The sequence below is a fragment of the Palaemon carinicauda genome, chromosome 31, assembly GCF_036898095.1.
Source record: "Palaemon carinicauda isolate YSFRI2023 chromosome 31, ASM3689809v2, whole genome shotgun sequence".
Classification (NCBI taxonomy): Eukaryota; Metazoa; Arthropoda; class Malacostraca; order Decapoda; family Palaemonidae; genus Palaemon; species Palaemon carinicauda.
Genome location: NC_090755.1, coordinates 13,193,401 through 13,208,334, shown reverse-complemented (window position 1 = coordinate 13,208,334; position 14,934 = coordinate 13,193,401). Strand labels below are relative to the sequence as shown.

General features: G+C 42.2%; 2 protein-coding genes across 2 annotated transcripts in view; both read left to right on the top strand.

Moving 5' to 3' along the window:
- Window positions 1-14,934, top strand: part of LOC137624304 (2-(3-amino-3-carboxypropyl)histidine synthase subunit 1) — a 372,750-nt gene that overhangs the window by 246,741 nt on the left and 111,075 nt on the right. The gene's annotated exons all lie outside the window — the stretch shown is intronic.
- Window positions 4,458-4,856, top strand: LOC137625100 (uncharacterized). The gene has a single exon (XM_068356032.1). The coding sequence runs from the start codon at window positions 4,458-4,460 to the stop codon at window positions 4,854-4,856; it is 399 nt and encodes a 132-aa protein (XP_068212133.1).

The window sequence follows — 14,934 nt, the reverse complement described above, 5'->3', positions numbered from 1 at the left end:
CGGACTATAACCACTGCCTTCTTCTGTAACAGGAGCGACACCTCCTGGTGCAACGCTAGCCTCTTGTCCTTTTCCTTGTAGTTGGGAGAGAGGTTGATGGGAGAAGTGGTCAGAGGGGGTTTGCGGCAGAATGGTATCCTGTAACCCTCCCTTAGCCACCTGACAGACTGGGCGTCTGCACCTCTCCTTTCCCAAGCTTGCCAGAAGGTCTTGAGTCTGGCTCCTACTGCTGTCTGGAGAGGAGGAGAGTCAGTGTTTGCCTTTTGAAGTCTTGGGACCTTTCCTAGACCTGCTCCTGGAAGAGTCTGGACGGGAGCTTCCTCGGCTGGGGGCTCTGCCACGAAAGGGCGGAATAAACCTTGTAGCAGGAGTATCAGCCACTGGGGTGCGGTAAGTCCTGGGAACTGAGGGAGCAACCTTAGTCTTACGAGCTGAAGAGGCCACAAGATCATGAGTGTCCTTCTGAATCAGGGCCGCAGACAAATCCTTGATAAGCTCTTCGGGAAACAAGAACTTAGAAAGCGGAGCAAAAAGGAGTTGAGACCTTTGACAAGGTGTGATGCTGGAAGAAAGAAAGGTGCAAAGTTGCTCCCTTTTCTTAAGAACTCCTGACACAAACATTGAAGCAAGCTCGCCAGACCCATCCCGAATTGCTTTATCCATGCAGGACATTAAAAGCATGGCCGAGTCCTTGTCCGCAGGGGAGGTCTTCTTGCTCAGGGCCCCCAGGCACCAGTCTAGAAAATTGAACATCTCAAAGGCACGAAATACACCCTTTAGGAAGTGGTCTAAATCGGAGAAGGTCCAGCAAACCTTAGAGCGCCTCATTGCTGATCTACGAGGAGAGTCGACCAAACTTGAGAAGTCAGCCTGGGCAGAGGCAGGGACTCCCAAGCCTGGTTCCTCTCCTGTGGCATACCATACGCCCGCCTTAGAAGTGAGCTTAGTAGGTGGGAACATAAAGGAAGTCTTCCCTAGTTGCTGTTTAGACTGCAACCACTCCCCTAATATTCTTAAAGCTCTCTTAGAGGACCTAGCAAAGACGAGCTTAGTATAAGTTGACTTAACAGGTTGCATGCCCAGCGAAAACTCAGATGGAGGAGAGCGGGGGGTAGCAGAAACAAAATGGTCCGGGTATACCTCTCTGAAAAGAGCCAGGACCTTACGAAAGTCAATGGGTAGAGGAGAAGACTTGGGTTCTTCCACGTCTGATGAGGGATCCAGGTGCGCAGCTTCCTCCTCAGAAACCTCATCACCAGAGTGTAGCGAAGTGAGAGGTAAAGTAACAGTGGTATGCTGAACAGCAGAATCTGAACAAGCGGGTGCATAAACGCTTGTGGTTTCATCCTCAAGTCTCTGTTGCTGAGTTAAAACCTGAGGTTCAGGCTGCAAAGACTGGTCAAGAAGAGTAGAGGAAGGTAGGCGCATGGGTTGAGGTGGCTGACTCCTAGCATGAGTTTCTTGTCTCAAGAGTTGCGCTTGCTGTAAGGGTTGCGGATGCGCAGTAGCAGATTCCTGAGGAACGAGTTGAGGTTCCTGAGGTGTGAGCTGCGAGAGTTGAGGTAGCGGCTGCGCAGAACGCAGTTCCTGTCTCGCGAGTTGAAGTTCCTGAGGTGCTAGCCTAAGGAGTTGAGGCTCTCGCCTTGAGGAGGGTTGAGGTCGCTGCAGCGAGTGCTGAGGTGGCTGCCTCATGGATGGAAGAGGTTGTCGTACCTCAAGAGAATGTTGCCTCGCTGGTGGAACCGCAAGCGGAAGCGGAGGAAGTAAGGCATAAGACTCCTGCTCCCATTGCTGAGGTTGCCTTAAGGAAGGCGGAGGTTGCTGCACACCGCTGGTAACTGGCAACTCAGTACGCGGTAAGGTATCCTGAGGAACCTCAACTTCGTACGCCTGGCAGACTGGACTGCGGTGAGGCGGAGCGATCGCAGGAGGAGGTGTAACCTTCTCAGCCTGACACTCACGCATTAAGACCGCAAGCTGTGACTGCATGGACTGCAGCAAAGTCATCTTGGGGTCGACAGACGCTAAGGTCTGCTGAGGCAAAGCCTTAACAGAAGATGAGGTCTGCTGCGGCATCACCTTACCTCTCTTAGGAGGTGTGCAGTCACCTGATGACTGCGGAGAGTCAGAGCTAATCCAATGACTGCAACCAGGTTGTAGAACTCTTGAGGCCTGGACTTTGCGTTTGAGAGGTCTTGAGACCTGAGTCCAGCGTTTTCTCCCTGACATTTCTTCTGCAGACGAGTAAAAGACGGGCTCAATCGTCTGCGGGTGGGAGTGACGGTCTCTGTAAGACACGCCCGCAACCACCGAGGATACTTCTGTGCGCCGATCAAGGCCTGCCGAACCCTTTTGCCCTTCGACATTGCTTCTCCCCTGGGCTTGGGAGCTTGCAAGAGGTCCCGGACTGGGAGGACGACTGGCACGCACAGAAGTACCCTCACGCACCACACTGACACTGACACTAGCACTTGGCACCGCACTGACACTAGCACTTGGCACAGCACTGGCACTATCCCCTCCCACTGCACTTTTGACCTTAAGTTCTTTGACTTCTGCCATAAGAGACTTATGGTCACTAACCACCGATTCCACTTTGTCACCTAAAGCCTGAATGGCACGCAAAACATCGGACATATCAGGTTGAGTACAAATAGTAGGTTCGGGGGTAGCCACTACCGGGGGAGGAAAAGGTTGAGGATCATGAGGTGAGGAAAAAAGTGAAGAGCGAGAAGAACTCCTCCTAACTCTCTCTCTCTCTAACTTGGTTGAATATTTCAGGAATCGAACAAATTCAAGTTCCGAAAGTCCGGCGCATTCCTCACATCGATCTTCCAACTGACAGGGTCTTTCCCTACAGTCAGAACAAGCGGTGTGAGGATCAACCGAGGCCTTCGGAACACGCCTATTACAAGACCTACATCGTCTATGGGGTGGGGCTTGTGAAAGGTCAGACATCTTGAATCAAAGAGTTAGTCAAGGGGGATTCCAAATCAAGCAAAAAGATCATTAACCATTAATCAAAACCAAATAAAAGCTATCTAAGCTAATTAGAAAAGTTTCCAGTATAGCGAAAGCTGAAATCTTAGAGAAATACTTCACCAAAAACCGTGAACAATACTCCAAAATCATAAGCGTATCCCAGAACGTCTTGCCGGAAGCACGACAGAGGAAAAAGTGAGGTGGTGTCAACAAGAAGTACTGCAGTACCTGGCCACAGGTGGCGCTGGTGAGTACACCCCCTTCTAGTATAGTGATAGCTGGCGTATCCCTCCCGTAGAATTCTGTCGGGCAACGGAGTTGACAGCTACATGATTATCGGGTAAGTTTAATATTGAAAATTGACAGCAATATAATACTGCATTTATTACTGCTTCCAAGGAATGCTGATACAGCCCAAACCCATTATCATGAGTCGCATAGATATTGCTCACGAAGCACTCTCATCAACCAACTAGAACAATAAAACCAACCACCAAATATCCAACAGTTACCAAACCAAAAAACATACTTGTGAACAAAAATTAAAAGGTTTGTACCTTTCAATATTTGGACAAAGTAAAAGATGCCTCCAGTTATGTTAACGGCACATGGTAACATATCCTTTCTACCACACTGGGGCCTGAGGACACTTCCAACTTCTTAGTGATGAATATGGGCTTATCTGGGAGTCGGCCAACTTCTGGGATGGCGAAGGTGTCGGTGGATTCTCTCATATGATTATATGTTTGAAAATGGTGTGCGTATATGTATCTATATGAGAGAGAGAGAGAGAGAGAGAGAGAGAGAGAGAGAGAGAGAGAGAGAGAGAGAGAGAGAGAGAGAGAGAGAGATTTGTCAAATTAGTGATATTACTCTGACAAAACACCAGACCTAGAGTGATGGCGGTGGCAGAGATATCAGTAGCTTGGATTTTTTGTGATAATGGAAGAAGTTACAAAGTGCAGCTCATATGCTTTATACAGCAGATCTTGAAGGTGAGGTTCCGGCAACCTTTTATAATGAATAAAAGTGGAAAGGAGAAAACCAAAAAAAATATTAGCAAAATGATGCTTTTGGTGTCAGGGGACAGGTGTGAAGTAAAACTACAGCTGTACTCAGTACTAAATGTAACAGAAGGTACTACAACCAAATGTGCTGTGGATTACAAAATCCACAATAAGCAGGAGAGTCTAAGTACCCATAATGCATAACGAGGACTGATCGTAAGCATCATAATAGATATGCATAGTGGAACTTGTTGTAGGGTAATGGTTGATGGTAGCCTTACAGATGCATTTCGAGTAATGACTGGAGTACTACAAGGTGGAATACTGTCCCCTCTATTGTTTACTATGATGATTGATTATGCTATAAAAAATGTAATGCAAGGAATGAATAATGGCATTCCATGTAAAGGGGACAAGAGTTTAAGTGACCTTTAATACGCAGATGCTATGGTTCTCATTGCCTCTACAATGGCTGAAATGCAGGAAATGATTGATAGGTTAGTACTGGAAGGGAGAAAGGTTCGAATGGTGATCAACCAGAGAACGACAAAGGTCATGCAGATTCAAAGTGGTGATCTTATGAACTGCCTTATCGGAGGAGTAATATTACCCAATTCAAACGCATTCAAATATTTAGGAACCATCGTTAACAGCAATGAATCACTAGTTATAGAATTCAAGGAAAGAATAGTGAGGGTAGAAAAAGCAATGGACATGCTAAAAACAGTTTGGAGGTCAAATCAAACATCAGTTCACAGAAAAATCAAAATATACATTTCACTTGTAAGATCGATCTCAACTTATGGGCACCAGTCATGGTACTGCACTGGAACAACTGATGCAAAATTTCTGGCCTTTGAGAATTAAGCACTAAGAAGGATTTTGAGCCAAATGCAATAATTTGTGAGGTGGCAAGGATGCCAAATGTGAACGACATAGATTATTATGATGGAGATGGATTGGGCATATGTTAAGAAGGGAAGATGAGTTAGTCCAGGATGTACCTGAATGAAAGCCACTGGGCCGTAAAGGATGAGGTAGACCAAGAGAAATATGCCTGATGACAAAGCATAGGGAGGTTGTTTCTGAGAATTGGGTTGAGCTCAGAAAAAAGCACAGGAAAGAGACATTTGGTGTGAACATTGAGGACCTATGCAACTCATGATTGCCAGACAATCAAATAAGTAAGGATGAAATGAAGCAATTGCCAGACGACTGTTAAACAAAAATGTACCAGTACTAGAAAGGACCAAGATTTATGATGGAAAAACGAGGCAGCAAAACCAAGATGATGACAGGCAAAATTAAGGAAATTTAGCAAGGGTCCATCTTTAAAATGCAAAGCTTCATAGCTGAAGTATGGCTTAAAGATTGCATTACAAAAGAGGAATCGGTGGCAAGAGTTCATGTTTACATGTTAGAGAAAACAGCTGAGAGCTGTAAGATTGATATGGTAAGGACATGAAATGAAAAGGGATGAGGAACAGTTGGTTAGATGATAGAAAAAAAAACACTAAAGTGGCAGGATGAGAACTTCTAGAAAGGTCTACGAAACAGTGGAAAAGGTGAATTGATAAAGACTGAAGCCTCAAAGAGTTCTAAATGAAAGAAGAGAGAAAATTCCTTTTATGTCATAACATGGTAATGTAAAAACCGACAGAGAACCCATCGACATCTTCGTCAACCTGTAAAAGTAAGAAGGCAAATTTGGGTTAACTTTGAAATGTACCGTAATTCAGTTTATATCAAATGTACTGGAGGAGCCTTCTACATTAGTAATTAACCAAAATTAATAATTTTACATGAAATTAATAAATATTTTACAATTGTAAGGGGCAATTAATCACCTTGCTCATTTCCCATACATGAAATCTTCTGCTGGATTCATAAATCCTTTCTAGTGCCATAACTGAGGCAGTCCAAGACATCCAATACATAACATCTACCTGCAAGGAGAAGGAAATGAGACATCAATCAAAGAAAACTATTTATTGTGCTCTTTGATCTGTCAGTGATAAAGCAAAAGTGCTGTAACATGTTTCCGCTTCAAATAAAGCACCCACTTTATTCTAGAGAAAACTGATGCAATATCATTCTACTGGTAAAAAAAATCTGTTGATAGAATTGGGATCCAAAGTTTAACATTATATACAAAAGTGATTATATATATTCTAGAATTATATTGAAAGCAAAAACATTAACAAAGTTTACTTTAATCTTGTGTGGGATATATTCTTGTATGATAAAAATGGAAAACTTCTTAATGGATGCAAGTCAGTACAACTTGGCTTCCAGTTGCAGTATATCAAATTTCATAGTACATACATACTGTTTTTTTACAACAGCCCCTTTTCACCCACCTCCACTTCAGGTCTAGCATGACTACCATCAAAATAAAATGTCTCCTAAAAGAGAATTCAATCTATTTCAAAATTTAGAGTGATTTAATCAATTTTGTTAATATTCATCTAAAATATTCTACGTTCAGTATATAACTAGGGTTGCTCATTTGAAAGTAGAAGATATCCCAAAAATAATGACACACAAGAATGGTGTGCAGCACATTCTTGTACCGCTTGCCAGAACAGAAAGGGAACGAGATAATGTTTATTTGCGAGCAAAGCAAGCCACGGCAGAGCTAAGACCACTTGAGAGATGCAATATAAATTATAGGCAATTATGTTACTTTAATTTCACATCATTTACATAAACCATATATTTCTCCAAATAATACTTTGTGTTTCTTATGCATTATAGGCTATTACTATTTCTACAAATCAATAGTTTCCATTACTTTCCCATCAAAGACCTTTGTTTCCCACTGGGATCCCCCATAATTGTTTTAATATAGGGAGATTAAAAAACTTTATAAATGGGTGGTTTGCCAAATATTAACGGTCAGAAATGGATAAAACACAAAAGAATGAATAGGAAGACTATATGTTTTCTTTATTAGGCTAGAAACTAAACTAAGATAATATATATTTACAAAATATTCGTGGCTTCATAATATTATATGCACGATACATCATATGTTATTGCTACTGATATCAGTACATAGTAGATCATGCACATAATGTTATATGCATGAATATGTCTATGATATTATATGAACAAAAAAAAGTAACATGTTGAACAATTTTGTATATAAAATTTCCTGGGCAACATTAACCTTAGCTGGCAATCTGGTTTTGCAAGATTTTTTTTTTTTTTTTTTTTTCCCCAATATAAACTAGTGGTTACTAATAGGGTCTTGGAGTGCACATAAGCTTTCGTGTGAAGTGACACCAGATAAGAACACCACACTCTTAAGTGAGGGTTAATACGACATATTAGACCGATAATTACAATAATAAGCAGGAAGATTATTCATACAGTATAAATTATTTTAAATCCCCTATAATAAATTAGGGATAAAATGCTACGATTAGAAATTCGAAACGTATTAATCAAATGAATTTTTTATACTGTAAATGTAAAATGGTATTTTCATTATAAAATAAAATGATATTTTCAATTTAAAATAAATTTATGAATATACTTACCCAGTGAATATATATATATAGCTTACGTCTTCGACGGTCGACAGATTCCAAAAACTCGCGAGCGATCGCCATGAAGGCTGCCGGGTGTGCCCACCAGTGCCGACTACCGGCCAGTTACCGCATATACTTCTCAACCAATTCAGTTCTTCTCAGTCCGTAGGGTCTCTATCGGGGAGGAAGGGAGGGCCTTTAATTATATATATTCACCGGGTAAGTATATTCAAAAATTTATTTTAAATTGAAAATATCATTTTTAAATATTAAACTTAGCCGGTGAATATATATATAGCTGATTCACACCCATGGTGGTGGGTAGAGACCAGTATTAAAACAATAAAGGCGTATATGCTCAAGAGTTTTTGACAAATATTCAAAAGACAAACTTAAGTATAGGTACCTGATAAGGAAGCTGACTCTGATGAATACTCTGACTTATTAGTCCGCTATCCTTATGAAGCCCAGCGATCCTCTCAGGATGCTGAAAGACTTCTAGGAGCTGTTATAATCAGGGTGAACACCCCTACCTACAACAGGACCTTATCAATACCCTTAATCTGGGCGCTCTCAAGAAACAATATTTTGACCACCTGCCAAATCAAAAGATTGCGAGACTTCTTAGTCTCCCGTACAACCCAAAACAAGATTAAAAATTTCAAGAGAAGATTAAAAGGATATTGGGATTAACGGAATGTAGTGGTAGAACCTTCACCCACTACAGCACTCGCTGCTACAAATGGTCCCAACGTGTAGCAGTCCTCATAAAGAGTCTGGACATCTTTCAAGTAATATGAAGCGAACACCTACTTGCTTCTCCAAAAGGTCGCGTCCATAATACTTCTATGGGATCTATTTTGTTTAAATGCTACTGAAGTTGCTACCGCTCTAACTTCATGAGCCTTAACTTTAAGCAAATTACGATCCTTCTCACTTAAATGAGAGTGTGCCTTCCCTAATCAATAGTCTAAAATAAGAAAATGCATTCTTCGACATAGGCAAAGAGGGCTTTTTAACGGAGCACCATAAAGCCTCTGAAAAAACCTCGCAGCGGTTTAGTTCTAGATAAATAAAATTTAAGAGCTCTAACGGGGCACAGCACTCTTTCAACTTCATTCCCAACAATCTCAGATAGACTGGGAAGTTCAAATGATTTAGGCCATGGACGAGACGGAAGTTCATTTCTGGCCGAAAAACCAAGCTGAAGAGAGCATACTGCTTTATTAGCAGAGAAGCCGATATTCTTGCTAAAAGCATGTATCTCACTAACCCTTTTCGCAGAAGCCAAGCTCACCAAGAAAAGTGTCTTGAGGGTAAGATCCTTCAGGGAGGCCGAATTTAACGGTTCAAACCTGTCTGACATAAGGAACTGCAGGACCACGTCCAAGTTCCAAACAGGAGAAGAAATATGACGCTCCTTGGAAGTCTCAAAAGACTTAAGAAGGTCTTGAAGATCTTTGTTATTAGATAGATCCAAATTTCTATGCCTGAAAACAGAAGCTAACATGCTTCTGTAGCCTTTAATGGTAGATGCAGAAAGGGAGCGACCGTTTCTCAGATAAAGCAGAAAATCTGCAATCTGCGCTACAGAGGTACTGGAAGAGGAAATAGAAGAGGACTTGCACCAGTCTCTAAATACCTCCCATTTAGATTGATAAATCCTGATGGTAGAGGATCTTCTAGCCCTCGCGATCGCTCTAGCTGCCTCCTTCGAAAACCCTCGAGCCCTAGAGAGTCTTCCGATAGTCTGAAGGCAGTTAGACGAAGCGCGGGGAGGCTTTGATGAAATCTCTTTACGTGAGGCTGACGCAGGAGATCCATCCGCAACGGTAGACTTCTTGGAATGTCTACTAGCCATAGAAGTACCTCTGTGAACCACTCTCTCGCGGGCCAGAGGGGAGCAACCAACGTCAACCTGGTCCCTTCGTGAGAGCCGAACTTCTGAAGAACCTTGTCTAGGATCTTAAATGGTGGGAGGGCATATATGTCTAGGTGAGACCAGTCCAGCAGGAAAGCGTCTATGTGGGCTGCCTCTGGATCTGGAACTGGAGAGCAGTAAGTCGAGAGCCTCTTTGTCAGTGAAGTCGCAAAAAGATCTATGGTGGGTTGACCCCATGTCATCCATAGCTTCTTGCACACAGTCTTGTGCAACGTCCACTCCATGGAGATGACTTGTCCTCTTCTGCTGAGACAGTCCACTAAGACATTCATTTCTCCTTGCACGAATCTCGTCAAAAAAGAGATGTTTCTTGCCTTAAATGGAGTTTCTTCTGATCCGTGGGCCAAAGACCCGAGCATGCCAGACTGTCCAGTGGCGCTCCCCAACCCAAATCCGATGCATCTGAAAACAACAAATGGTTTGGGTTCTTGATCGCAAGCGAAAGACCTTTTCGAAGTCTGACGTTGCTGTCCCACCAAGTCAGACATGTCTTGACTGAGTTGGAGATTGGGACAGAGATACTTTCTAAGCCCTTCTCCTTGTTCCAATGGTTTAGGTGAAATTGGAGAGGGCAAAGGTTGAGTCTCCCCAGAGAGATAAACTGCTCCAGCGAAGAAAAAGAGTTCCCACGAGGCTCGTTCAAACTCTTACAGAGCAACTGTTTTTCTCTTGCAAGTGACGGACTTTTAACAGAGCTTGTTCCATTCTTGTGGGAGACGAAAAGGCCCGAAAAATTCGACACTGTATCTCCATCCCCAAATAAAGAATAGTCTGGGATGGAGTAAGTTACGACTTCTCTACGTTCACTATGAGACCTAGCTCCTTGGTTAGGTCTATGTCCATTGAAGGTTCTCCAGACAGCGATTTAATGACGACGCCCTGATTAGCCAGTCGTCAAAATAAAGGGAGCCTCTGATCCCTGAAAAATGTAGAAAGCTTGCTACAATTTGCATGAGCCTTGTAAAAACAAGAGGAGCAGGACTGAGGCCGAAGCACAGTGCTCGAAATTGGTACACTACTTTCCCGTCCACAAACCTCAGATATTGTTGAAAGTTTGGATGAATCGGGATGTGGAAGTATGCATCCTGAAGGTCGAGAGAGACCATCCAGTCGCCTTCCCTTACTGCTGCCAAGACAAATTTGGAAGTCTTCATCATGAACTTTGTCTTGACAATGAACACATTGAGTGCGCTTACATCTTAAGTACTCCTGCAGTGAACGTGGCTGCCAGTTCATTGGAGCCATCCCTTATGGCCTTGTTCATGCGTGACAATTTGTACATCAATACTTTTTCCTTCTTACTTAAGGCTCCCAGGGACCAATCAAAAAAATTAAAAACTTCAAACGCTCGAAAAACTCCTTTCAGGAGATGGTTTAGCTCTGAAGAAGACCATAAAATCTTGGAGCGTCTCATGGCTAGACGACGAGGAGAGTCCACTAGGCTTAAGAAGTCTCCCTGGGCAGAGGCAGGTACTCCCAAGCCGAGAACTTCTCCTGTGTCACACCAGACACTCGAGCGAGAAGCTAATTTAGAAGGAGGAAAAGCAAAAGCAGACTTTCCTAAACTTCTCCTGGATTCCAACCAGTCTCCCAGTAAGCGCATGGCTCTCTTGGAAGAACGAGAGAGAACTGACTTCGTATATGTAGGAGTCGAAGAAAGTCATGCCAAGAGTAAACTCAGACGGCGGAGAACGTGGAGCAGCCGTTAAAAAATGAGTAGGACAAAATTTCCCTAAAGAAATTCATAATTTTTTTTTTTTCTTTTTTTTCAAACAAGGGATTGTTGGACAACCCTAGGTTCCTCCTCTTCTGAATGAATCCCCAAAGGTACATTAGTTGAAAGGGGGTCATCAACTTCATCTTCAGAAGGCACATCATCTGATAAATCTAAAGTCTTGCGAGAAGGAGTTTTATATTCAGAATGACGTTAAGGAAAAGCCTGACAGGCTACATCAACTTGTATATAAACAGAAGTTAAAGTTGGAGGGTCGATGTCATGTTGTGACTGCAGAGAATGTTATTCTACTACACGTCGTGACTGAAGTGACTGACGTTCAAACGTCACGTAGTAACAGCGGTGACTGCTGTTCGATGCTATATCGTGACTACGGTGACTGACCCTCGACGTCACGTCATGTCTACGGTGTCTACCGCTCAACGTCACGTCGTGTCTGCGGTGTCTGCAACTCAACGTCACGAGGTGACTGCGGTGGCTGACGTTCAAATTCTCGGCGGAACCGCAGTGACTGCTGATCAAAGTTATGACTCGACTTAACTGACTGTCGATCAAAGTTACATCGAGATTTATGCTCCGCATCTCGTTTAACCACAAAGCTGACACAAGGGATAACGTCAGCGTGACGTAACAAAACTCGTTTAGATAGGTTGAAGACCTGAATCACTTATCCCAGAACCGTGACGTACAACAAGCAAAGGATCCTTTCGCACAGGAACAGAATCGTAAGCTTTCATTAAAGAAGAAAGCTTTAACAGCATACAGTATCTTGCAAAACACTTAACTTCGGATCAACCGCACTCGGAATAGATCGTGACGTCGGAAACGTCTGTACATGAACGTCATCGCTATGAACGGGACTCTCATGATGACTACAGCTAGGACGTTGATCTTGTTCTGAAGGAACTAATTTACGTTTCAACCGTCTCGAAACCTTACGCCAAGGTTTTTAAGAGACGAATCATCGGAAGACGAGGAGAACTTCGTCTCTCCTGTCTTATGGTAAGGACGTGCTTGAAGAGCAACGTCTGATACCTTTGAGGGAACGTCTGTTCATTGGTTTACACCTCTCACTCCCTTAGGTCCTACGACATTCCTTCTCCCTGGGGTAGGGCAGCCTGAATGAGGTCTCGGACTAGGCAAGTGACAAGCACGAACAAACGAACCCTCCGCAACACTGAACATGTTTTTCGCACTTTCTTCACTGACATCGCATTTTTTAATAATTTCACATTAGACATGAATAAAACTGATTTCTACCTGAAGCACGCAATTCTCCCTTAAATCAAAAGGTTAGAATTGCGAAATATGTCGTATAATGTAAGCTCATTAGTACAAAATGAAACACACATGCAAAAATTAATAAACATATACATATATAAAGAATAAAAGGAAATATAAAGTTAAAAATATCAGTGATTTGGGAGGAGACTAAAACTAGTCACTAAGGACTACGTTTTCAATCTCTCACCGTATAGTGCCTTGGGATGAGAATAAAAACTAGAACGTTTTATCCTCTCTTTCTCCCCGTACAGAGACTTGGGACGAGAGTAAATATCTGAATCGAAAAGAACAACTTTACTCACTCCCAAACTCCTTGTACAGAGACTTGGGACGAGAATAAAGATTGGAACGTGTTCTCTCTCTCTCTCTCTCTCTCTCTCTCTCTCTCTCTCTCTCTCTCTCTCTCTCGCTCTCTCTCTCGCTCTCTCTCTCGCTCTCTCTCTCGCTCTCTCTCTCGCTCTCTCTCTCGCTCTCTCTCTCTCTCTCTCTCTCTCTTGTCACTTACAAGAGAATGGCTCACTCACTCTTCGTCAATAAAAGGTTATTTGACTAAAGGAAAATACTAAAAGGACTAAGAAATTGAAAATTAACATGTTCCTTCAAATTAGTATTTAAAAAACTTCAGTTTGTAAGAAGAATGAACAAAACGTCAAAATCGATTTACTCTTTCTGCAAAGTGAAACCGTGATTCTCTCTTTCTCTATCGTAACGATAGAGTGCAAACTACGTAGCATAAATAAACCAACGTTAGTTCATCTTTGAAAACAGCACGAATACTATTCAAAGAATAAATTTCTTAAAATATTTTCTAAAAATATTCATCTCATCAATCTAAACAAATATAAAAATTGAATGGGCTCAACGTTGTTTAGCTTCGTTTTCTAAGTAAGTACCGCCTACAAAGAATAGACATAGGTCGCTTATAAACAAAAATATAAAATTTATCTCGGTGTTGAGTATAAATGGAAAGCGAATCGAAGAGGCCTAATAAAGGTGGGTGAGATATAAAATATATAGAGGTAAATCTATAAATATCAACAATAATTTATAAAGTGATAAAATAATTACTAGAAGCCTTTAACACACTTCCGTACACTGAGGGAAGGGTCGGCCATCTTTTATCTATGGAAAATCCAGAGAGAGATTAAAAGCAAGGGTAAAAAAATGTTATTTTTATTAGTAAAATAAATTTTTGAATATACTTACCCGATAATCATGTAGCTGTCAACTCCGTTGCCCGACAGAATTCTACGGAGGGATACGCCAGCTATCACTATACTAGAAGGGGGTGTACTCACCAGCGCCACCTGTGGCCAGGTACTACAGTACTTCTTGTTGACACCTCCTCAATTTTTCCTCGGTCCACTGGTTCTCTATGGGGAGGAAGGGAGGGTCAATTAAATCATGATTATCGGGTAAGTATATTCAAAAATTTATTTTACTAATAAAAATAACATTTTTCAATATTAAACTTACCCGATAATCATGTAGCTGATTCACACCCAGGGGGGTGGGTGAAAACCAGTGTACATGACTAAAGGATAGCTAAGTATCCCGTATTTCATATAATCAGTTATCTCAAAATAACAATGAAATAATAAGTACCTGGTAAGGAAGTCGACTTGAACCGTTACTCTGCCTTTATTAAGTTCGTCTTCCTTACTGAGCGCAGCGTTCCTCTTAGGAGGCTGAATCAACTCTAAGGTGCTAAAGTATATAGGGCTGCAACCCCTACTAAAGGACCTCTACACAACCTCTAACCCAGGCGCTTCTCAAGAATGAATTGACCACCCGCCAAATCAAAAGGATGCGGAAGGCTTCTTAGCCTACCGTAACAACCATAAAAACAACAATAAAAGCATTCAAGAGAAAGGTTAGAAAAGGTTATGGGATTAAGGGAATGTAGTGGCTGAGCCCTCACCTACTACTGCACTCGCTGCTACGAATGGTCCCAGGGTGTAGCAGTTCTCGTAAAGAGACTGGACATCTTTAAGATAAAATGATGCAAACACTGACTTGCTCCTCCAATAAGTTGCATCCATTATGCTCTGCAGAGAACGGTTTTTATTAAAGGCCATCGAAGTGGCTACGGCTCTCACTTCGTGGGTCCTTACCCTCAGCAAAGCAAGGTCTTCCTCCTTCAAGTGAGAATGGGCTTCTCTAATCAGAAGCCTTATATAATACGAAACCCCGTTTTTGGACATGGGCATCGAAGGTTTCTTGATTGCACACCATAAGGCTTCTGACTGTCCTCGAATAGGTTTTGACCTATTAAGATAATATTTCAGAGCTCTGACAGGGCAAAGAACTCTTTCTAGCTCGTTACCTACCATGTTGGAAAGGCTAGGAATTTCAAACGATCTAGGCCAAGGACGTGAAGGAAGTTCATTCTTAGCTAAGAATCCGAGCTGTAAAGAACATGTCGCAGATTCGGATGTGAACCCAATG